The 26,614-nt window shown below is 37.7% G+C and overlaps 1 protein-coding gene across 1 annotated transcript; it reads left to right on the forward strand.

Annotated features, from left to right (window-relative positions):
* Positions 1-4,180: 4,180 nt before the first annotated feature.
* On the forward strand, positions 4,181-26,271 carry LOC140138639 (asparagine synthetase [glutamine-hydrolyzing]-like). Its single transcript, XM_072160383.1, has 9 exons — positions 4,181-4,578; positions 5,114-5,260; positions 13,560-13,650; positions 14,749-14,925; positions 16,468-16,595; positions 17,158-17,284; positions 18,447-18,654; positions 19,977-20,214; positions 26,110-26,271. The coding sequence occupies exons 1-9, from the start codon at positions 4,330-4,332 to the stop codon at positions 26,269-26,271; spliced, it is 1,527 nt and encodes a 508-aa protein (XP_072016484.1). The 5' UTR covers positions 4,181-4,329.
* Positions 26,272-26,614: the final 343 nt, after the last annotated feature.

Consider the following 26,614-nt stretch of genomic DNA (forward strand, 5'->3'; position numbering starts at 1 on the left):
CGATGTACCGTATATACATATACTGCTAGTGTTTATAGTGGGCAAGTATCCGGATAATCGCTAACCGGGTAGAAATTGTACCGCAATGTACCGCACATCTGCTCCCACTATAAACACGCTCACTGATATTTCAGTGTAGTAATTAGATTCCTTGCCCCAATAATATACATAAATTTTGTGTGTTATTATTTTTTGAGAGAAAAAAGCAAAAATAGTCACAAATTTACCACATGTAGTACCCCCTAAAACGTGTTTTTCTCGCAATCTGTAGATCATCGTTTTCAAAGAACTTTTAGGCTGCACAGTCTACGTACTATTTCAAAACATTAACAACCCGCTTTAAATACCAAAAAAACACGTGATTTTCAACATTTATTGATTGACTTTTAAACTTTTCCTTATCAAATTAAAAGTGTCGTTTTAACTTAGGGAATTAGAGTGCACAACTAGCCAAACAAGGAAACAATTTGAACACGCACCTGTTAAGAACCCACTTGTTATTGTGCCTGCACCTTCAAATACCGAATACCACGCAACTCCACTGAAGTATTTAGATTCAGGAATAACTTTCTTGATGCCAATGTACATCTCTGCTCCAAGAATGCCGTAACTCATTCCATAACATAATGACATTGCGACCATCCCCTCAAAACTGACGAACTGAGTGATTAGAATTAAAGCTATTGCTGATATGATGGATGCCACGTTCATAAGTTGTTTATAGGTTAATAATTTGTTCAAAATAGGTAAGACAATTCTTATTGCTGTCAATCCGATTCCTCCGCTTGTTGAAACAATTGACGCTTCTCTTATAGATGCGCCGTTAGATACGGCATAGGATACCGTGTATATTTGCCATCCGGTAAATGTATAGCCAATTACGAAAGATGGTATCAATATTTGGGTAACGAAATGGATATCTGTAAGCAAAGATGAATCTATAAGGCCAGACAGGGTCTTCGTAAAAGATGAAATTAACTTGCCGCTACCAGTTTTAGCAGGTGGTTTGTCTCTAGCTGATGTAGAAAGGAATGACTTGATTTCGTCATCAGTCCCTTCTTGCTCATTATGTGCGTCTATTTTTATGAGAACACCACACGGAATTGAATGCGCGCAAAGCCCACCTAATAACACCAACGTCCCCCTCCAACCATAGATATCTCGTAACATTTGAGTTAGTATGGGCATGACTGTGATCCCAAGTCCAGTTCCGCAACAGTATATAGCTACAGCAGTATCAAAATGGGTGTCGAAATAATCTGGCACAGCTCCAGCAGCGATGATGCAATGCAGCATTAGAAACCCTTTGGGAAAAAAGGAAAATAAACATTAATGTATTTAATTACAATATTATCCATATCATATTTTGCCATGTGTTCTTATGCACCTGATGAAAAGAGATAGAGAGAGGGAAAAAGAGGGGGGAGTAAGAGATAGAGAGCATGAGTTTTTAGTAGAAAAAGATTTGGTGTGAAATCCATAATATTTATTGTGCTCTTATTGAATACTCAACAACTTACCGAAAAAGGTAAATCCAAGCAATAGAATTAAAGGATTTGGAGCACTCGCGCAGATGATTAAACCTATGGTAGCTGTGATTCCGCAGAAAATGAGACTTGGCCGACCTATTGATTTCCTAACCAAAACATTTGATGCCAAACCTGCAAGAAAATAGAAATTTGATTTGGAATAATAAATTAAAGCTCAGTCTTTGTTTCATTTCGTCAACGGGTTTCATCAACAAAAGACCACACTCACAATCAAAATCTCTCAAAACAACTTTTGAAATCCTAACCAAAATAATTGACGATAAACCTACAAAATAATAGTGTTACGAGCCGAAATGACTCAAGCCATGATCACCTTTTACCCAAATTCACTCCAATGCACAATAATACACTGTTTGATTAAGTTAACAAAATCTAAGTCTTTAATTGAAAGTAAAATATGATTGGTATATGGCAACAATTGCACATACAATGCACATTCACAATCACTGTTTAACTAATCAGTACTTAATCAGCGGTCGTCTTCTTGGTGATCATAGAGTTCTATTGCAATGTTCTGGACGGCTGATGTATATATATATCCTAATCAGCGAAGTCCACTGTACACTTGCATTTATAATCCTCTGCGTATAAAATCCTCACACAAAAATGGTGCTGCTTTCTCCAAACACTCAATTCTATGCGCCGTTCTCAAAACATGTAACTCATTGTACATTTAACTCCTTGCGCAATTCTCCAAACACTTAACTCCTTGCGCAGATGACAATTTCCAAAATGGTGTTTCTTTCAACAATCAATCGCTTTCTCCAAGAAACATGCTTCTTTTTGCACTGCTTCACTTTATTGACAAATGTGTTGTTTTATAATCAAGACTACAGCAAGTCTTTCATACACTCAAAATCTCCTTCGTTACTCTATTTAAATAGCACATTATTGGCTATGTAGAATATGTAGAGATTAGAGAGTGACAAAATAATGTGACAAGAATGGACAGATTATGGCAAATATACCTCTTTTTGAAGCTCAACGATGACCAACACGTAGAAAGTTTACAAACTCTCATGATATTCTGTAAAGAGCAAACTAAAGCTTTCCACTTTTATACTCACAATCTATTAATAGACCATTCTGTCATTCAATTCCGGGGGATTTCATCATATCCAGTTTACAATCTAAGGGATTGTCCCAACACAGAGAATGTTCTGGAATAGTGGGGATTTTCCAAGATTAAATAACTCTGATTAAGTTTGTTTACTGTAAGCAAGGGGGCTTCCCCCAAACATGTCATAACACAAAAACTCTTGGTTCCCCCTTTCTATTATTTCTCATGACATAGCTTTATGATGTAAACAAATATAAATAATCAAATTGAATTACTCAGGGCACATCACAATAGAAACTTAAAGGAAGTCTCCGGTAATCACAACATTATGCCTTTTAGAAAAATAATTATCAAGCACGAATCACGTGATTTTATTTTAAACAAACTCATATTGGCCATAAAAATGATTAAAAACAGCCGTCCTTCAACATGCGCCATTCAATATTCGGGAATTTTAGAGTATGAATGTATAGCTTTTCAACCATAATTAATTATGGTATTGGTAATAGTATGAATGTAAGATTTTTGGCACGCCTTTTGAAAATTACTCACGGGGGCTTATAATTATTGCAAAGCCCCTAAGCAATGAATCAACTCTTAGTTACTTACTTATGTTCGAATTTATGAACGTTTTACTAATACCAATGCTATTATTCATTATGGTTGAAAAGCTAACATTCATACTCTAAAAACTGACAACTACATATAATTCACACTGAATCTTTAATTCAGACCTTGCTGTACGTATATGCTAATACTTATTACATATACCGTAAAAGCTTGTCTACAAGCATATAGAGTGCTTCTGGTGAAAGCTACATTAATCCAGGCGCCATTATGAACTTTGAGTAAATAAATTAAGGATCCAAGCATTTACATACAAGTATTGTTTAAGACCAATCTATTGTATTGGCATATTTACGCTTGTTTCGTATTAATTACGCTTTCATCAAAAACACTATGCTTGTAGACTGGGATTATGGCAACTTACCAAGCACACATCCCCATCCAGAGACAAACGATATAGACCATCCAACGACCCATGTGTAAGTTGAGAACTGATCCTTAATATCTGGCAATAGGACACCAAGACTTTTCATCAGACCTTGTTGTATGAAGTACACTACAGTAACTGAAGCTACTACCAGCCACGATGCTGCTGTGTCTTTGCTCATATTCATACTTAATCTTAGTACTATATTATAAACGGTCTACGGTAGGTTTGTTCGAGACTCGTGGTACTTGGACATTATTTCATATTACCATTAACATGGGCAATATCAATAGAACGTGATCATTATAGTTATATGCCAACAAAAATACCGCGAAACTTATTCATCCGTTTCAGCCTTTGCCCTTCATGCACAATTGTGGGAAGACGAACTTGTTCTATCATCAGTCAAGGTCATTCTGTTGAATTCTGCTTATGAATAAGAATAATGAATAATAAAGAAAGGTAAGACCAACAATTAAATTGGAAACTAATGACCCATATCACAAAATAGTACAATCCTGTCAGCTGAAAGCACCAACCAAACCAAACAATTCAACAACGACACATGTATTGTTTTCGTATTTTTCATGTTCTATGCACAAAGTATCATATAAATTCCAATAACGTCATTATGCATTACTAGTTTCTTATTGAAGTCACACTAAACTTATTACTCGGCATGGATAATTACCGATAATTACTTGGTACGGATAACTGATCAAATCATGTGTGGAATTTGGGCAATCTTTGGTAGTGACGGAGATGTCACCAAGCAAGTTCGCTGTTCGTTCACTATCGCTCATCGAGGCCCCGATGCATATTGCGTGGAAACCTTTCACCAGTATCCTAGTTGTTGCATGGCCTTCCATCACCTGGCCATTATGGACCTGGTCTATGGCATGCAGCCGATGAAGATCGCGTCTCTTCCTCATCTCTGGATGGTTTACAACGGAGAAATTTACAATTATAAAAAGGTAGGAAGCAAGGTGGCCGAGCGGAACGGGCTCCAACTCATAATCGGTTGCGAGTTCGAACCCCGGCGACGCCATTGTGTTGTGCCCTTGAGTAAGGCACTTTATCTCGATTATTCCTCGTGCATAAATGGGTACCGGCATTCTTAAATGCTGGGAAGGTAACAGACTCGCTGTAGAGGAGGTGTAGCGATCCCTCTATAGCAACATCACATGGAGGAGTCTGGCCCATCGCCAATGAAAAAGAGATGGCCACTCCGATCACTGTTTATATACAGGATCGCCTCTTTTACCTTTACTTTACTTTAGGAAGCAAGTAGCCTGTGTAAAAAGCCTCTTAAATTTGGCTCCATCAAAACTGTTTTTGAGATATTAAGAAAAGATTCCATGGAGTTAGCCCTTTCTTCTATGCAAACCACGATTTATACTTGGAATACTATTTAAAGGGTAGGTTAGATGAGCCTTTAACATTCCCTTGTGTTTGATAGTTTTTAAACTTTCAAACAAGTGGTCAAGAATATGTTTTTGGTATCCGCAGGTGCAGGAGGAATACGGTTTTGAATATCAGACAGAAAGTGACGGAGAAGCCATCATTCATCTGTATAACAAATTTGGAATGGCTCATGCTGCAGCCATGTTGGACGGGGTCTTCGCGTGCTGTCTTCTTGACCTAAAAGCCGGAAAGGTACACATAATTGTCATATTGTAATAAGGGACGCATCATTTGATTCTCGGGGGAGGCAGGGGAGTTTAGGTTTGGCGGATTTATTAATGTACAGCCTGTCTCAAAAAAAGTTGTGCAAGTGAAAAGCGCCCTCTTTGGCGATTAGCAAATACCGTTGTGACATGATGCTTACAACAACGTCAAGGGTACATTCTTAGCTCTCAAATACCGTTTGTTCTGTTCAATTTGCTCTTTTTAATCTCGAGATATGTTTAGTTAAGAACGAAAGGGTAAAATCACAATTGTGCCACTTTTACTAGGGAATAGGGCTGTACATGTAAATCAATGATAGCTGATGTTAATGCGCCTAATGCACCCCCCCCTTTGTGGCTCGTGCATTAGACGTATCAACACCAACGCGCGTGCATTATTCTGTCTAATTTCATTAATTTGTCAAATTTCATGAACTTGTCAAAGTTCATTAACCCATAAGTGTGTAATATTTGTTTGTCTTTTAACATGTCTTGAATGACAAAAAGAACATTATTTAAGATTGGTAAAATCATTGACATGCACATGTATTTAATTTTGCAGGAGAATGTGAAATATTTATTTATCGTTTAATTTGTCGTAAGAGGAAAAAGAGAATCATTATACCTTTATCATGATAAAACTTTAAAAACTATTTTGTATTGTTGTGTAATTGATGCATTCTTTTGATTTCACGAAGGAACTCTTGATAAACTTGATGCTCTCATTGATTTACATGTACAGCACTCTTCCCTAGTAAAAGTGGCACAATTGTGATGTTAGCCTTTCGTTGTTAAGTAAGCATATCTCGAGATTAAAACAAGCAAATTGAACAGACTAAACGGCATTTGAGAGCTAAGACTATGCCCTTGACGTCAATGTAAGCATTATGTCACAATGGTATTTTCTAATTGCCACAGAGGGCGCTTTTCACTTGCACAATTTTTTTTGAGACAGGCTGTATAATATTTAATGTTTACAATAATTTTAGAGTTGGGTGGGCGAAATTTTTTGGGTGTTTTTATCATCAATGGGGCGATTTTTTCTCTCGTTTCACTAGTCGTCGGCAAAGTTTTTTTTTTTCAAAAAAACAAAAACAAAACGCAGTCCCATGCCTTCCTCTGGAAATCAATTGATGCGCCCCCCAAAGCATCTTCTACAATCCTCACGTGACATACAACCACATCCACAATAACCAGGCGGTACAGGACACGCGTCACGTGACGTACGAGGCTGGCGAAATTACTAGGCTGAAAGCCAGTTCAAAACAGACGGTTAACAATAGATATCAATTACAAATTCAAAAACAACATAGATTAGGGCTCGTTGTTGACCTTCGACGATTTTAGAATAACATCATTTTGATTTGACAGCACATAAGAATAACAACAATGGCACACACCGATATCGCCTGGCTAATAATTATTTGGTGCAGCAGAGATATCAAAATGAATACACGGGATCGATACACGTGAATTGCTATGCACGATTTTGATATCAGACGAAAATCTTCGTATACTGGGTTAGAAAATGATGAATATCTCCCGTAAATGATTTTTTCTCAAGAAACCAGATGTGGTCTCATACACTTGAAAATACGTGTTGAACAGATATGATCGCTTTGAAAATTGGCCGTGCGCTTTGAACTCAAAATTTGACCAAAACTTTAATTTTATATTGCGTTGGTCCTGTATGGACTACAGCGCGCAGCAGGCTATAGCGGCACTCACTCAAGTGGAGACAGTATAACCATTGACCGCAATGTCGTATACAAGCTTACTCACACAGCGAGAAATCAATTACCCCGTCTATTGTCAGTAGCCTTAGTCAGGTCATTTCGCTAATTATGCATCTCATAAGGTCCGAATAAAATGGCCATGGGTGGCTGTGGATTCAACCTACCATGGCGATTTCTACCATGAAGATATCAGGGCGATGTCACTGTGTGGCACCAACAATATGCAACAACACACTTTCATCCATGCCATTAATTTTGTAACCTTGTCGAAGAGAGGACCGGTTTCTTCATTGCGAGAGACTTCAGCATCATCAGATAGCCTATTGAAAAGACTACCATTGTTATAATACCGAGTATCCCCCCAAAAAGTTAATATTAATAAATATAAATGTCCTTTTCATGACATAATCTATATAACCTCTACTAGTACCTTTGTGAATGTCAGGTTTACAACTTACTTACTTATCCCCATTCCACGCATTCCTGGGCAAGCTGTTTGACGGCGGTGACATAGTAGTCCAGGCCCTGTCCTACAGACCCGTATACATTTTTCAAAGAGGAAAGTTTGAAAGTTAATTCGAGTAGGGTATGCATAGGTCTTCCAAATTCTACTAGGTGGAAAATTCCAAACCCGGGCAAACTCTGTATATAGCCATTTTTCAAAATGGCCGCCCAAATGTAGTTTTGAACCAGGTAAAATGACAATAACTCTGAAACTACTTGACCTAGAGGGGTGATTGAGGTGTCTATCCCCACTAAATCAAGGCTGTCTAATTGAATGAAGGGGGTTTCATGGATGTCTGAGGTCCAGGGCACCTGGAATCCAAGATGGCCGCCCGTAGCAACCATAATCATCATATTAGCCACATGATATGACAATAATTCGAAATCTGCCTGACCTACAAGGGTCATTGAGGTGTCTATCCTCACTAAATCAAGACTGGCTGAGTGAAAGAATGGGGTTTCATGGATGTCTGAGGTCCAGGACACCTGAAATCTAAGATGGCCGCCCATAGCAACCATAAATCATCAAATTAGCCAGGTGAAATGACAATAATTCGGAATCTGCCTGACCTACAAGGGTCATTGAGGTGTATATCTCCACTAAATCAAGGCTGGCTGAGTGAATGAAGGGGGTTTCATGGATGTCTGAGATCTAAGACACCTGAAATCCAAGATGGCCGCCCGTAGCAACCATAATCATCATATTAGGCAGATGAAATGACAATAATTCGGAATCTGCTTGAACTACAAGGGTCATTGAGGTCTCTATCCCTACTAAATCAAGACTGTCTAATTGAATGATTTCGTGGTTGCCTGATGTCTAGGACCCCCACAATCTAAGATGGCCGCCCATAGTAACCATATAATATTCACATTAACCAGGTGAAATGACAATATCTCGGTAACTATTTAATCAAGAAGAGCAATTAAGGTGTGTAACTTCGCTAAATGAAGTCACACCAAATCCAGATGGCAGTCATAGCAACCACTATAAACCAAATGAAATGTCATCAATTAGAACCTATGTACCTATGAAAATCAAGGCTAGTTTCCATGGTTATCTGAGGTCTTGGATCTCCTTATTCCCAAGCCTGCTCATGCTCCTCCAGACCCTGAAAAATGTATCATTTGTCAAAAGAAGAGCAAGAAATCACAATCACTTCAGAGTGGTGAAACTGGTAGGAAACGTGTACGAGCAGTGACGAGAGGTAGCTGAACTCAAAGATGATGATGTTCACAAATACACGAAACGTCCACATACCACCAGAGGAACCTCAGGTTGATGAGGTTCCACCTCATGCCAGTCACGCGCAGCACCGTCGTTCCCCGTCCAGGGCCTAGTAGCCAAACCAAACCTATTTATATTAACTGTGCGATATGTTGCTCTGACAGGATACGAGTAAAAGAAACAAGGGTGCGGTTTCCTAGCAACCACATGCATATTTCCACAGTTATAACTCTTGCAAATGATTTGACTGGGGGTACATGTTACGTTATTGATTGTTAACTTTTGTTTGTTAAAGTTACAGGTGAGTAGAGATTGACAGACACGACAGAGGAAAAGGAAGAAAGTACATCTCAGATAGAGGGACTTAATCTCCATATTTCCAAGCCTGCCCCTGCTCCTCCAGGCACTTCAGAGTGGTGAAACTGGTAGGAAACGTGTACAAGGGGTAGCTGAACTCAAAAATGATGATGTTTACAAAAGGTTCTTGTACCATAACACTAATGCATGTTACAACGGGTACACAGATACACGAAAGTCCCTATACCACCAGAGGAACCTCAGGTAGATGAGGGTCCTGAAGCCCACCACATGCCAGCCACGCGCAGCACCGTCGTTCTCCGTCCAGGGCCTAGCAGCCAAACCAAGCATATTTACATTAACTGTGCGATATTTTGCTCTGATAGTTTACGAATGAAAGAAACAAGGGTGCGAGAAAAAATTCAAATTTATAACAGATGGAGTGTCTATGCGTCTCTGAGAATTTCCCCACACGACCTAACAACATTCATGTCTCTCATTTTGGCAGCAATTTCTAATACGCTAATATCTGATGAAAAACACATTTCATGTTCATTGACACGGTGACTAGGACAGAACCTTATCTTATCACCATAGTGGTCCACAAGAAATTTCTTAACATCTCTATTGTATATCTGTACGATATCAAGCTTTCCTAAACTCAACATGAAATCTCTTTATTTCAGAAATGGTAAACCAATACCCATCTTTAATAAGTGGATCTAAGTGAGACAAAGCTTCCATGAACGAATTACGTTTAGAGTTAGGTTGGGAAGTTTGACTTGCATCATTTTCTTCCAGATTTGATAAAGTAACATCTTGTTTAAAACATTTATTATGACAATAAATGTCAGCAGCATTATACATTTTCAGGAGTAGCCAAGTCTGCGCATCTGATAAAGACGTCATCTTTCCTAGATTCCTAGTGGGCAACATTTCATGTGCCTATACCCCGAGTCAAATCATTTGCAAGAGATATAACTGGGGAAATATGCACGTGGTTGCTATGGGTAGCCATCTTGTATTTTAGGTGTCCAAGACCTCAGATAACCATGGAAACTAGCCTTGATTTTCATAGCTACATAGGTTCTAATTGATGACATTTCATTTGGTTTATATTGGTTGCTATGACTGCCATCTGGATTTGGTGTGACTTGATTTAGCGAAGTTACACACCTTAATAGCTCTTCTAGATTAAATAGTTACCGAGATATTGTCATTTCACCTGGTTAATGTGAATATTATATGGTTACTATGGGCGGCCATCTTAGATTGTGGGTGTCCTAGACATCAGACATTCATGAAACCCCCTTCATTCACTCAGCCAGCCTTGATTTAGTGGGGATATACACCTCAATGACCCTTGTAGGTCAGGCAGATTCCGAATTATTGCATTTCACCTGGCTAATTTGATGATTTATGATTTATGGTTGCTATGGGCGGCCATCTTAGATTTCAGGTGTCCTGGACCTCAGATATCCATGAAACCCCCTTCATTTACTCAGCCAGCCTTGATTTAGTGGGGATAGACACCTCAATGACCCTTATAGGTCAAGCAGATTCCGAAATATTATCATTTCACCTGGCTAATATGATGATTTATGGTTGCTATGGGCGGCCATCTTGGATTTCAGGTGTCCTGGACCTCAGACATCCATGAAATCCTCTTCATTCACCTAGCCAGCCTTGATTTAGTGGGGATAGACACCTCAATGACCCTTGTAGGTCAGGCAGATTCCGAATTATTGTCATATCATCTGGCTAATATGATGATTATGGTTGCTACGGGCGGCCATCTTGGATTCCAGGTGTCTTGGACCTCAGACATCCATGAAACCACCTTCATTCAATCAGACAGCCTTGATTTTCAGACAGCCTTGATTTAGTGGGGATAGACACCTCAATCACCCCTCTAGGTCAAGTAGTTTCACCATGTTTAATAAATTCGTATTAATCGTATAATAAAATGTGGCCAAATGTATATTTGTATACATAGTGTGTGGATCCACTCTTCTACGGACTTGGCTACTAAGCATGTCGGGAAGGATATGGCGGTATGCTGACCTGGGTCAATATGTTCTGGGCAGATGAGGTCCCACCAATTGCCTACGACTTTTGCTCTGATAGTTTACGAATGAAAGAAACAAGGGTGCGAGAAAAAATTCAAATTTATAACAGATGGAGTGTCTATACGTCTCTGAGAATTTCCCCACACGACCTAACAACATTCATGTCTCTCATTTTGGCAGCAATTTCTAATACGCTAATATCTGATGAAAAACACATTTCATGTTCATTGACACGGTGACTAGGACAGAACCTTATCTTATCACCATAGTGGTCCACAAGAAATTTCTTAACATCTCTATTGTATATCTGTACGATATCAAGCTTTCCTAAACTCAACATGAAATCTCTTTATTTCAGAAATGGTAAACCAATACCCATCTTTAATAAGTGGATCTAAGTGAGACAAAGCTTCCATGAACGAATTACGTTTAGAGTTAGGTTGGGAAGTTTGACTTGCATCATTTTCTTCCAGATTTGATAAAGTAACATCTTGTTTAAAACATTTATTATGACAATAAATGTCAGCAGCATTATACATTTTCAGGAGTAGCCAAGTCTGCGCATCTGATAAAGACGTCATCTTTCCTAGATTCCTAGTGGGCAACATTTCATGTGCCTATACCCCGAGTCAAATCATTTGCAAGAGATATAACTGGGGAAATATGCACGTGGTTGCTATGGGTAGCCATCTTGTATTTTAGGTGTCCAAGACCTCAGATAACCATGGAAACTAGCCTTGATTTTCATAGCTACATAGGTTCTAATTGATGACATTTCATTTGGTTTATATTGGTTGCTATGACTGCCATCTGGATTTGGTGTGACTTGATTTAGCGAAGTTACACACCTTAATAGCTCTTCTAGATTAAATAGTTACCGAGATATTGTCATTTCACCTGGTTAATGTGAATATTATATGGTTACTATGGGCGGCCATCTTAGATTGTGGGTGTCCTAGACATCAGACATTCATGAAACCCCCTTCATTCACTCAGCCAGCCTTGATTTAGTGGGGATATACACCTCAATGACCCTTGTAGGTCAGGCAGATTCCGAATTATTGCATTTCACCTGGCTAATTTGATGATTTATGATTTATGGTTGCTATGGGCGGCCATCTTAGATTTCAGGTGTCCTGGACCTCAGATATCCATGAAACCCCCTTCATTTACTCAGCCAGCCTTGATTTAGTGGGGATAGACACCTCAATGACCCTTATAGGTCAAGCAGATTCCGAAATATTATCATTTCACCTGGCTAATATGATGATTTATGGTTGCTATGGGCGGCCATCTTGGATTTCAGGTGTCCTGGACCTCAGACATCCATGAAATCCTCTTCATTCACCTAGCCAGCCTTGATTTAGTGGGGATAGACACCTCAATGACCCTTGTAGGTCAGGCAGATTCCGAATTATTGTCATATCATCTGGCTAATATGATGATTATGGTTGCTACGGGCGGCCATCTTGGATTCCAGGTGTCTTGGACCTCAGACATCCATGAAACCACCTTCATTCAATCAGACAGCCTTGATTTTCAGACAGCCTTGATTTAGTGGGGATAGACACCTCAATCACCCCTCTAGGTCAAGTAGTTTCACCATGTTTAATAAATTCGTATTAATCGTATAATAAAATGTGGCCAAATGTATATTTGTATACATAGTGTGTGGATCCACTCTTCTACGGACTTGGCTACTAAGCATGTCGGGAAGGATATGGCGGTATGCTGACCTGGGTCAATATGTTCTGGGCAGATGAGGTCCCACCAATTGCCTACGACCTTGTGTGCGATCATGTGTAACAGGCAATTCCCGATAATAATAGAGGTTCCCTGGTTCATCGTCTCAGCCACCGTGCATTTGGCGTAATATTTGAGTAGGCCCAGCAATAGCATGGCAAGCGCAGTATTTTATTCTGATGAACAGAGAATAAACCTAGTTCAGTTTTATATCAAGAGTTATGCTCAATATGTTTGTGCAATAAGTTCAACCATGAAAAATAAGAGAAAAATAAAAAGTAATAAAGAAACAACATGCATGAAAACAACGGTTTGCTTGTGTTCAACTATCGTTGTGCGATATTTTGATGGTTAGCCACTTTTGACACCCTTGTCATCTTGCGCTCATACGTTAAGTTGTTTTTAATATACAGAGATGAAACTTGGCAGACAGTTGCAAAAAGGTTAAATATATAATACCTGAAAAAATTACATCATAAAATGGCATTCATTTTCTACATGTAACCTTTTTATGGGACACATTGTATGATTGCGCTAACGCCACCTTTTTCGCAGCCATCTATCAGCCTATCATCACCGGCACCACCTTTTCCTAAGTAATAAAAGTAACCAACGGCATTTCATACTAAAATTCTTTGAACTTCCAAAAAAGTGCACGATGCATTTTTCAAGGCGCTTTCTGTCAATGACCATCTCGTGTTTTTTTCTCAGGTTTTCATTTCTAGGGATACCTACGGCGTTAAACCCGTGTTTCGTTTACTTAAGAAAGATGGCTTCCTGGCCGTTTGCTCCGAAGGAAAGGGTATGGCTTACTAGATTTCTATATCCAATATAAAGCAAATGAAAAGTAAAATTTCAATTGACATTAATCAGTGTGCTTCGGTTATATTTATAAATGCGCTTTTATAAAACGCACGTGACTCATGGGCACGACATATAATATATACAAATCCTCGTGCATTGACCACTATACAGAAAATGATAGGAACTTTGTAGATAAATATCATCAAATTTAAGTATTGATTGAATAGAAAATTTATTACACATGCGGGGGATTCCGAATTTGAAATATATTATCAGAAACAACATTTTGAAATATTTGACGACGGAAAAAATATTCAACGACGGAAACGTTTACAATATAATCACAAAGTTGGTTCATGTTGTTCCACATTTGCATTCAAATGACCCGGGAGAAAGACCACCCGCTATGTAGAAGGTCACTTCAAGACTTACTGACTACTAGCTGTTATGGCAGCGCGGAGGTGGTCACGTGCGTATTTATAAAAGCGCATTTTTAAATATAACCGAAGTACACTGTTAATATTAAACACATTTTGATGTTTGGGCGTAATTTTATCTGATACGTCATTCCTCTCATACACCCCCTGTATTTTTAGAATGGAATAAAGCACAGCTCGTAGGTGGCATACCTTTAGTGATGTAGTTAGGTGGGGCAGGAGGAAAGAGTACCCCAGCCCTTTTGTAAAAATGTTATTGTACAACATATTCTTTTTGCAATCTTTTTGGCATATTAATTTGTCAACAATTTTGTAAATTGTTGACAAAATAATTTGTAAAAGTCACATTATGAGCTCACACTATGTCACATTATGTCAGAATGTTTTGCCAAAAAACATGTCAGTATTTATATAACTCGACATAAAACGTTTTGTGTTTGTTGCGATGTTGAAATGAAACGATCTCAAAATTGAGAAATAAAACTGTTATTAATGAGTCATAACAACAACCACCATTGAATTGTCATTAACATTGTGCAATCTACATAAGCCACAGCAAAGTAGCTGTCAGCATTCGTCCTATAGTTATATCATTTACTTCTGGTTAATACCATAGGCCTGCTCGTTATAATAAACGTAATATGTCGTTTCCAACATAGGCTTGATGGAATTGCTTCAAGGCAACGGTAGTATTGAACCATGTCTCCCTGGATATTACGAGGAATATGATCTTGCCAAAAATGGAAAGGTTACACAGGTTGCTCATCGCCAGTTTCACTCTCTCGAAAACTTACCCATGTGGCGGAACATTGTCAAGAACTGTCACCCTATCAAAGGTATGAGTATTATCCATGCGACTACTGTCCATTCAATTAGCTTAGATTCTTGTTTTTATTCAACATTTGAAAAAGTAGCATGTTGACTCCCACTTGACAAACTTGATAATAAACACTTAATTCGCCGTGTGAAGTAATGATTTAACTGGATTAACTACCATAGAAATAGGTTAAACTAATTTTTAATGTATCGCGCTGCACTAGTACGTTCACGTGGTACCTCTAGAGGTCCTCTGCATTAAACCATAGATTTCAAAAAAACTGGATAAAGACCTGGATCATATGTTCATATCATGCTGACCATCTCGCACCTGCAAGATAAGTATCTTTGAAAAGAGCGGTATTGTATTCAATCTATGATTGCAGACATACACAGGTGATAAGTGCAGCCTGCACTTGTAGTGCAGGGCGATGTATTCAAAAATTGTTTTAACCTATTGCTATGGTAGTTGAAGGATATTTGGAAACAAAAGAACTTTTGTACAAGAAAATATTATTGTAATAAAATGACGGAGGTTACAGAAAATGAATCTTGTTTAGTCACTGTTTCTGAAAATTTCAAACGAATTCTGATTCTTGGGAAGGAATGATGGTATTAAACAAAACTCATTTTTTATTCCATAAAACCAGCTGAAATAAGAAGGAAACCCACAATTTTAATGACATTGTATATGAAAAAAATAATGTGCAAAAAAATGATTTCTGGACTTACGAAGCTTTACGATACGTGAAATGGACCCTTGGTTGCGATTTTATAAATCTTTTTACTGTTATAAAGTTTTTTAAATTATGATGCCGCCTTCCTGACAATTCATCAATAATTTTATCTTATTCGGCATTAAGACAAATCACAACGAATATACGTACACCAGGCACAAAAAGAAACTCGTCAATTATATTCATCCTTGCTGTTCAATAACTTGATAATTTTGGATTATTCTGAAATATACATTTTGTTAATTGGACTTTTCTTTCTCATTTGACACCCTGTTCGTGAACATTGAGCAAGAATTGACCAAGATATGCGCCTCCAAACTCTCAAATCCCAAAATGAAAAGTTGCAATTTTAACGATTGAATTGTGCCTGTTACACTGTGTGCTTTATTGATTGGCCCGTAGTGCTTGTGTGCAATACAACGATGCGTTCCCATTGAAAATCGTTGAAAATGCAACTTTTGATTTTGGGTTTTGCGGCTTTGGAGGCGCATATCTTGGTCAATTCTTGTTCGTTTGTCACGAACAGGGTGTCAAATAAGAAAGCAAAGTCCAATTAACAAAATGTATATTTCAGAATAATCCAAAATTATCAAGTTATTAAACAGCAAGGATGAATATAACTGACGAGTTTCTTTTTGTGCCTGGTGTAGTTGCTTTCTGTCAGAGATATTTTTAAAAAACAAAGCAATTACGGAGGGAATTACAGCACGCATTTCTGATTTTTCACAATTGCAACCTTGTTTGCAAAAGTTAAGTCAAGGCTTTAAACTATATAGTTAACAGAGATAATATCTTACGGTTTTATTACATAACTGCTTAACATAGGTGGTCTTGATTCCAGTCTTACAGCAGCACTTGTTGTAAGTTTGGCTCGTGAAACGGGGATAAAATATCCAATCCAGACATTCACAATCGGCATGGAAGACAGTCCAGATGCTATGGCTGCCAAAAAGGTACGTATATGCTGTAGTTTAGAATTAACATAATTTGGCCCGTAGCCAGTGGGGATGAGACTACCACCCCCACCCCGACAAAAAGGTTCACTTTTTGTTACTGAAATGTCCCATAAAGTCAGGGGTGAAGTATTTTGTGTATGCAAGTGATTTTGGGCGGGTGGGGTATAAATTCCGCACCAGCCTGGCGTAGCTAGGGGATAAGGAAGGACACGTACCATGTGTGCTGTCTTAGGGGGACGTGGGGCATATAGTCGACCAATTTGCGCGCTCTCAATATCGAATCTACGACCCCTTCAAGTGCTGAAAGTCACACCATTTTAAGACCGAAAATCAACATGATTAAAACCAAATTAGTAGTATTTGTGCAAATTTTCGAGCACTCCACAAGCGATTGTTTCAGGAATTGGGGATGTCATTATCATTGCCACGGCGCCACATTCCCTCCCTAGCTACACCCCTATTCCGATCCGGACCCCTAAATATATTCTGCCTACGGCCCAAATCATAGCTGCATGTATTTATGTACAATAACTTATTGGTGCTTATCGAACTTCAACAGGTTGCCAAACATCTCGGGACCGAACACCACGAGGTCCTCTTCTCTCCTGAAGAAGGTCTTGGGGTCTTGAAAGAAGTCATCAAATGTTTAGAAACGTACGATAGTGACACCATACATGGATCAGTGGGTGAGTGTCAACATTTCATAATCAGAAAGAGCGATATCTAGTTGTAGTACGATACCAATTAACTCGATTTCATCATTCCGACAAGAGCTACTTCTTTTATCTTCTCTAAGAATATTAGGTCATGTAGATAACGCATACTATGCAATATATATATAATTATACAAATTGTATAGTTGAACACTGTATCGAGTGATGGTTTTACTATAATTTCTTACCATACATGCTATACTATGCAATAAATAACCAGTGAAGCTATTAAACTTATGTTATGTGAGTAAAACTATGAATACATAGCTCCCATAGGTATATCAGATTATTAACTTCACATACTCCTCTTTCTATTAGGTTAGTAGAAAAAATTACAATTATTACTTAGTGATAATAAATAGAGAGGGCGGCATATCTGCTGTGTCCTAGCAGGACATCGGTCATTGGCCGTGAAACATTTTCGAGGGAATAAAATCATAACATGTTCAATTCGCTGGCAGATCCGCCCTGAGCTGTTGTGGCGTAATCGTGAGTGTGCGCTGGTTCGAATCCAAACGGTTCTGAGTTTTGCCCTCCTTAGTTATAGTGCCAGTTTGTCTGAGCTCCATTTCTTTATTTACAATTATCAGTCCAAGAGAACGCCAAATATGGATCAGGAGTATTACATAATAATACCCTGCTATGACAATAGCTGCACTAGGTTAATCGTATAATCTCCTTATGTGGTTAGCATGGCTTGGCCAGGAAATCCACAAGGTCAGCCAATGTATGTACATGTATTCGGTACATGTGCCATATCTTTTACAATGGGTGATAAATTTCTGGTTTGTTTTATTTCAAAACGCAACATTCGATATTCTAAAGCTTGGTCCAAATCCAAGAGAAGAACCAACTCTAGTAATTTATGTGGTTTCAAATTATATCGGGTGTTGCCTTTTTGATAGAAATGGTGTTTGTTGATGTGCACAGTTTCCCATTAGATCATAACATGCTGTTGTACATCCAAGGTCAAAGGTCTTTTAATCCATATTTGGCGTTGTTCTGGGACTGATTATAGTGATTGTATAAAAATGTCACATGTCCCAGTTCCAATCCTTTTGATACAGTTTGCATTATAATGACTCACATTATTTACGTGTATATTTTCAATTTGTTTTTATTTGTTTTTGTCTAGCCTTATATCTGTTATCTCGATACATTAAGGAGAGAACGGACACTGTCGTATTATTTTCGGGGGAAGGTAGCGATGAGTTGGCTCAAGGCTACAGCTACTTCCACAAAGCACCTAGCCCTCAAGAAGGAGATGCGGATTCCCGAAAACTTCTGAAAAATATATCATTCTTTGATGTCGTGAGAGCCGATAGAACAACATCGGCACATGGGTAAGACAAAATGAGGCTATTCCGTTCAAAATCTACACACCCCCTGCGGAAGATTTCCCTGTCATCTCAATTCTCAATTCCAGTAGCATTATTTTCAACACAGTTGGATTTTTTTATGTTAAATTAGTAGATTTTTTGATTCTTTATCCGTGAAATGTTTATACTCGGATTCTATTCAGTAATTATGCCGTGATCATAACAATTTATTAATAATTGGTATGGCGGAATGACGGTGAAATTCAGAACGGGTGTGCTTAATGCTTTAAAGCAATAATAAGTGACTTGTATAAACATGATAAAGAATAGATTCTTATTTAAATGTTAGTTTTCACTGATAACATTATCCCTTTTTAATTTGGAACAAATTCAATGTTCGGTGATCTAAATATGCACTTACTTATATATATTTCGGTAAACACTGTTGCCAATGTCAACACTTGATGAGGAGTGACTGCATCTACTGACAACCGACGCTATAGGGATTTTCAGCGTAATTTTGAGATTTTGTTTGCTAAAGCATGCACAAGTAAGTGCATTGATCAGATATAACGAACATTGTTTACTGAATAAAATTGCTATTTCATTCCAGCACCTATCGTACATGTATTATTATTGAGCGCAGCTACACGCAGCTGGGGCGTATAAAGACGTACGACGAATAGCGATAACCCAGGTTATACGTCACTTTTTCAATGCAAAATGGATTCAATGATAACACATGCACGAGACGTGTTAGCCATCACTCGATTGGTGAACTTGGAATAAAAACCGGAGATTTACAGATTTAATAATTATAAAAACTTAAACTTTACTGTAATTAAGGGGGTACTACACCCCTGTGATAAATTTGTGACTATTTTTGTATTTTTCTCAAAAACTAATATTACATTGGTAACAAAAGTTATGTATATTATTGGGGCAAGGAATCCAATTACTACACTGAAATTTCAGTGACTCAAGACATGCGGTTCAGTATATATGATAGGAAACGACGTACATCCTAGCGGTACCTCATTTCTTATCATAAATAACAAACCGCTTGTCTTGGGTCACTGAAATTCCAGTGTAGTAATTGGATTCCTTGCCCCTAAAATATACATAACTTTTGTTACCAGTGTGTTATTAGTTTTTGAGAAAAGTGCAAAAATAGTCAAAAATTTATCGAAGGGTGTAGTACCCCCTTAAAGGTTTGCAGGATTAGTCTTTCACATGGTATTTTAGTTCACCATTGGGCATTACAATCATGCAAAAAGTAGAAATCGCTTGTTATGGCTTTAATGTAAACATTCGTTGATTTTGCATTCTCATTGTTTTTACCATAGATTGGAACTACGTATGCCATTTCTGGACCATTATTTTACCTCATACTATTTGTCGCTACCAGCTGAACTAAGAGCCCCACAGAATGGAATTGAGAAGTACCTTCTTCGCAGGTCATTTGAAAAACAGAATTTGATTCCTGATGATGTTCTTTGGAGGCCGAAGGAGATTTTCAGTATTGGTATAGCTTCAGCAAAGACATCATGGGAGGAGGTACTTCAGGAATCCATTGAAGCAAAGGTATGTTATGGTAACTCGTCGTCAAACTTGGAGGTGGGTGACCCGATTGGCCGCCTAACCCATTCAAAATAATATTTTGGCATCTCAAGAGAAGGCAAATTATTTGACCCAGTGAAATTCTAGTTCTATGCCTTGCGATGAAACCTGTAGAGAGGGAGGGACACGAGGCCTAATTAAAGGCCCTCTTAAAATCCCTCTAAAAATTAGGCCTATATAGATTCTGCTCGTCTCATACAATTTAATACTTCAGCAGGCACCGTGCCTGATGTTTCCTTTAATGGTATGGCATGTATGGTAGCCTCATCTTCCTAGACCAATATGGCATATTACAATAAAATCCAAACCACTGGAGCATTTTAACCAGGGTATTTAGATGATAGATAAGCTTGATAGGTGTCAATATCGGTAAAAAATACCATAGCCAATAATCGGACTTAAAGCCATAATAGTCCTGGCCCTGTCCTACAGACCCGTATACAATTTTTCAGGGAGAAAGTTTGAATATTGATTCGAGTAGGGAATGCATAGGTCTTTCAAATTCTACTAGGTGGAAAATTCCAAACCCGGGCAAACTCTGTATATGGCCGTTTTTCAAAATGGCCGCCAAAATGTACTTATGAACCAGGTATAATGACAATAACTCTGAAACTATTTGACCTAGAGGGGTGATTGAGGTGTCTATCCCCACTAAATCAAGACTTTCTGATTGAATAAAGGGGGTTTCATGGTTGTCCGAGGTCTAGGACACCTAAAATTCAAGATGGCCGCCCATAGCAACCAGATAATCATCATATTAGCCAGATGAAATGACAATAATTCGGAATCTGCTTGACCTACAAGGGCCATTTAGGTCTCTATCCCTATGAAATCAAGACTGTATAATTGAATGAAGAGGGTGTCATGGTTGTCTGATGTCTAGGACCCCCGGGTCTAGGACAACCACAATCTAAGATGGCCGCCCATAGCAACCATATAAATATTCACATTAACCAGGTGAGATGACAATATCTCAATAATTATTTGATCCAGAAGAGCAATTAAGGCGTGTAACTTCGCTAAATCAAGGCTGTTTGATTAAATGATGTGATATCATGGTTGTCTGAAGTCGAAGTCACACCAAACCAGATGGCAGCCATAGCAACCACTATTAACCAAGTAAAATGTCATCAATTAGAACCTCTGTAACATAGAGGCTGGATTAATGCCGCCAAAATACGTTTTGTTCACTAAAAATGGGTTAGAGTGTCATTGAAACAGCATTATAAGCATTAAATATTCAAAATAGTCGATGAAAAATGGCTTTGAGGGTTATAGCAGAAACATTTCTCCCTAAATTATGTTGCTAATATGTTTTTAATCCAAAATGGCGCCGATTATGAGGTCCAAAATGGCCTTCAAAACACATTTTTTTTTCACTCAAAAAATGGGTTAGAGTGGCATTAAAACAGCATTTAACACATTAAATATTCAAACTTATCAATGGTAAATGGCTTTGAGGGTTACAGCAGAAACATTTCTCCCCAAAGTGTGTTGTTAACATGTTTCAAATCCAAAATGGTGCCGATTATGAGGTCAAAAATGGCCACCAAAATACTTTTTTCACTCAAAAATGGGTTAGAGTGGCATTAAAACAGCATTATAAACATTAAATATTCAAAATAATCAATGAAAAATGGCTTTGAGGGTTATAGAAGAAACATGTCTCCCCAAATTATGTTGCTAATATGTTTTAAATCCAAAATGGCGCCGATTATGAGGTCCAAAATGGCCTCCAAAATACATTTTTCACTCAACAAATGGGTTAGAGTGGCATTAAAACAGCATTTAACACATTAAATATTCAAACTTATCAATGGTAAATGGCATTGAGGGCTACAGATAGACATTTGTAACCAAATTGTGTCATTCACAGGTGTCAAATTCAAAATGGCGCCCAAAGTGAAGCCCAAAATAGCGGCCAAATACATTTTTCTCAGCTTTTAATGCTGTTTTAATGTCGCCTTTAGTATGAAAAAAATACTTTAGCGGTCATTTTGGTTTTCATTTTTGGCACCATTTTGGATTTAAAACATGTTAACAACCTATTGTTTGGTACAAAATGTTTCTGTTGTAATCCCTAAAACGGTTTACCATTGATTATTTTGAATATTTAATGTGTTTAATGCTGTTTTAATACTACTTATGGCTGCTTAAAATGTATTTTTGCGACCATTTTGGACCTCATAATGGACACCATTTTGGATTTGAAACATGTTAACAACACAATTTGGGGGAAAATGTTTCTGCTGTAACCCTCTAAAGCCATTTACCATTGATAAGTGTTAATATTTAATGTGTTAAATGTTATTTTAATGCCACTCTAACCCATTTTTCGAGTGAAAAATGTATTTTGGAGGCCATTTTGGACCTCATAATATCAAAAATATAATTTTGGATTTAAAACATATAAGCAACATAATTTGGGGAGACATGTTTCTTCTATAACCCTCAAAGCCATTTTTCATTATTTTGAATATTTAATGTTTATAATGCTGTTTTAATGCCACTCTAACCCATTTTTGAGTGAAAAAAGTATTTTGGTGGCCATGATTTTTGACCTCATAATCGACATTATTTTGGATTTGAAACATGTTAACAACACAATTGGGGAGAAATGTTTCTGCTGTAACCTTCAAAGCCATTTACCATTGATAAGTTTGAATATTTAATGTGTTAAATGCTGTTTTAATGCCACTCTAACCCATTTTTTGAGTGAAAAAATGTATTTTGAAGGCCATTTTGGACCTCATAATTGGCGCCATTTTGGATTTAAAACATATTAGCAACATCATTTAGGGAGAAACGTTTCTGCTATAACCCTCAAAGCCATTTTTCATCGATTATTTTGAATATTTATTGCTTATAATGCTGTTTCAATGACACTCTAACCCATTTTTTAGTGAAAAACATATTTTGGCGGCATTAATCCAGCCTCTATGTTACAGAGGTTCTAATTGATGACATTTTACTTGGTTAATAGTGGTTGCTATGGCTGCCATCTGGTTTGGTGTGACTTCGACTTCAGACAACCATGATATCACATCATTTAATCAAACAGCCTTGATTTAGTGATATTGTCATCTCACCTGGTTAATATGAATATTTATATGGTTGCTATGGGCGGCCATCTTAGATTGTGGGTGTCCTAGACCCGGGGGTCCTAGACATCAGACAACCATGACACCCTCTTCATTCAATTAGACAGTCTTGATTTCATAGGGATAGAGACCTAAATGGCCCTTGCAGGTCAAGCAGATTCCGAATTATTATCATTTCATCTGGCTAATATTAAATATGATGATTATCTGGTTGCTATGGGCGGCCATCTTGAATTTCAGGTGTCCTAGACCTCGGACAACCATGAAACCCCTTTATTCAATCAGAAAGCCTTGATTTAGTGGGGATAGACACCTTAATGACCCTTGTAGGTCAAGCAGATTCCGAATTATTGTCATTTCATCTGGCGAATATGATGATTATGGTTGCTACGGGCGGCCATCTTGGATTTCAGGTGTCCTAGACCTCGGACAACCATGAAACCCCTTCATTCAATCAGACAGCCTTGATTTAGTGGGGATAGACACCTCAATCACCCCTCTAGGTCAAATAGTTTCAGAGTTATTGTCATTATACCTGGTTCATAAGTACATTTTGGCGGTCATTTTGAAAAACGGCCATATACAGAGTTTGCCCGGGTTTGGAATTTTCCACCTAGTAGAATTTGAAAGACCTATGCATACCCTGCTCGAATCAACATTCAAACTTTCTCCCTGAAAAATTGTATACGGGTCTGTAGGACAGGGCCATGACTATAATGTGTGATTTGCTCCACAGCAACGTCCTCAATTTTTTTTTCGAATTTCTACTTTTTGCACCATTGTAATGGCCATTGGTGTACATAAATGCCCTATGATAGACTAAGCCTGAAGTACTACAATTACAGTAAAATTTAACATTTATAATAAAACCTGTTTTATTCTGAGCTAATCGATCGAATGGTGGATAAACACATTGCATGCATGGTTGTGTTTCATTGAATCATTGACGTACCGTATAAACTGTATGCATATCGCTATTCGTCTTACGTCTTATCTGTACATCCCATCAGCTGCGTCAAGCTCCGCCAATAATCACGATAATAGTAGAGGTTGGGCATATGACGTATCATACCGTAAATATGGCGGACTACTCAAATGCATTTAATAAACGCATGATTGTAATCTACCGCAAGAGTTCGTCTCACACATATAACAAATACACTACGATGAAATAGGTTGATGACAACATTTGATTGAATGGACTGCACTACGCCATGATTACGGTGAAGGACACCGGTTCAAATCATTTGTTTGGAGCCAATCAATAATTTCACGCACAACCTCTATATTCCAAAAGCGTGTAGCCGACATAAAAACGATCGCTTTTACCCCCACACACAGAAAAATCAGACCTTCATTATGTAAAAAAATTCCAAGTATAATGATGTTGTGTATAATTTCGACAATGTTTTACACAGGTTAAGTAAAATGTCATCAAAATGTTTTACCAGTTGTTATGTAATTTTAAAATGCACCTATTCGAAAGGCAAAACATACATTGGCCAGATATTTTGCCGAGTTTATGTAGTTTTTACCTATTTCAGGTAAGAATATAGCGCCGACCGAAAGGAAGCAATCATGGCGGACACGACGTGTATGTGATCGTATAGCGCATGCCTCCTGAAACATCATTCAAATAGGTAGGTTTCGAAGTCATAAGTTGGAACCAAACTGGAGATTCGTTCGATAAGCTCATGTATGGATATCTTTGAGACATTAAACATGGATATTTATGGGTTCATTTACTAGATTTATCAACATTGGAATTGACATTGCAGCGTACGTATTGCCGCGATCATGATAACGTGCTACGACATTCATTACAGTACGATACTGTACGTACTGTATACTGCGCCCGGACACTGCGTGTATACAGCAATGTGTGTGTTGAGATAGATAGCGATGTAATACGGTGCAGACGTGATAATGCATTGAAATGACTTTGGTATAGTCCTACAGTACCGAATATGGGAATTAGGCTTGAAGCATTTCAGTGGCTTAGTGTATTATTATAGCATTATATCGTACATGTAATACATGCGAGGGAGAAATGCTTTACAAATTACATTGAACATTCACTAGATAGCGGATTGAACTGATAAAAAGGAAAACAAAAACAAAATAAAATATTTCATGCATGAAATTGTATTGTTGAACGAATCTGACAGTTGACCAAGATCTGATGACTTCAAATCTATCATGAATTATGTTTCAGTATAAAATAAAAAGAAAGAAAGAAAGAAAGAAAGCCCCAATCCTACCTAATAATGAAGTTGTTTTTTTGCTTAACTGGTATGGGTTTTTTTTACAAATTCAAGGTTGTGTGAAAAATACCTTATTTGTTTGGGGTTCATATGCTACATAAATGTTATGTATGTTTTACATAAGCTGTGTAAAAAATACATAACAATTATGTAGTAAAATACCTAATAGCCGAGGTATAAAGATTTTACATAAAAGTTATGTAAATATTTTACTTAATAGCCATAGTATTTTTTTACTTATCTGCTATGTTATTTTTACATAATTCATGGTTATGTAAAAAATACCTATTTGTTTGGGAGTTCATATGCTACCTAATGTTATGTATATTTTTTACATAACCTGTGTAAAAAATTTTCTGTGTGCAAGAATGCAAAGCAAGCTTTCAAAATTCCTCGTGCATGCCTGGTTCAAGCTTTCTTGATCCTATATGACAATGTTGATAAGCATTTTGTTTTTGTTTTCTTTTACTTTTTTTATTTCATACCATATTTAGGTAACAGAGAACATGATGAAAGAAGCACCGGATCGTTTTCCATTTAACACACCTACAACGAAGGAAGGATACTATTATCGTCAAGTCTTCGAAACATATTACCCGGGTCAGGCTAGGTTGATCCCATGCTTCTGGAAGGCAAAATGGATCAAAGACCAATGATTCTTACAAATGAATATAGAGGAGCAGCGAAGACACCACTTGCATTACATCCCAGAATATGAATTTACAGACAATTGCCAAGTTGACAACGTACATGCTTCAAATCTTGAGACACTTCTTAAAAGTGGATATGGAATCGGAGTTTCTGACAGATTTTGGGAGAGCATTACATGTTTTTGAAGCAGTATATGAGAAAGTGCGATTTTGGAGCAGTATGAAGATGGCGTCTGGTATTTGGTACACTAAGCATGCTAAGTCGAGTGGTATCTGGTGCTGAACGGAGACTTGGTCGTGCTGGATGGTACAAATTCAGGCAAGATCACAAATAGCCAGAAACTGGTGT

The sequence above is a fragment of the Amphiura filiformis genome, chromosome 18, assembly GCF_039555335.1.
Source record: "Amphiura filiformis chromosome 18, Afil_fr2py, whole genome shotgun sequence".
NCBI lineage: Eukaryota > Metazoa > Echinodermata > Ophiuroidea > Amphilepidida > Amphiuridae > Amphiura > Amphiura filiformis.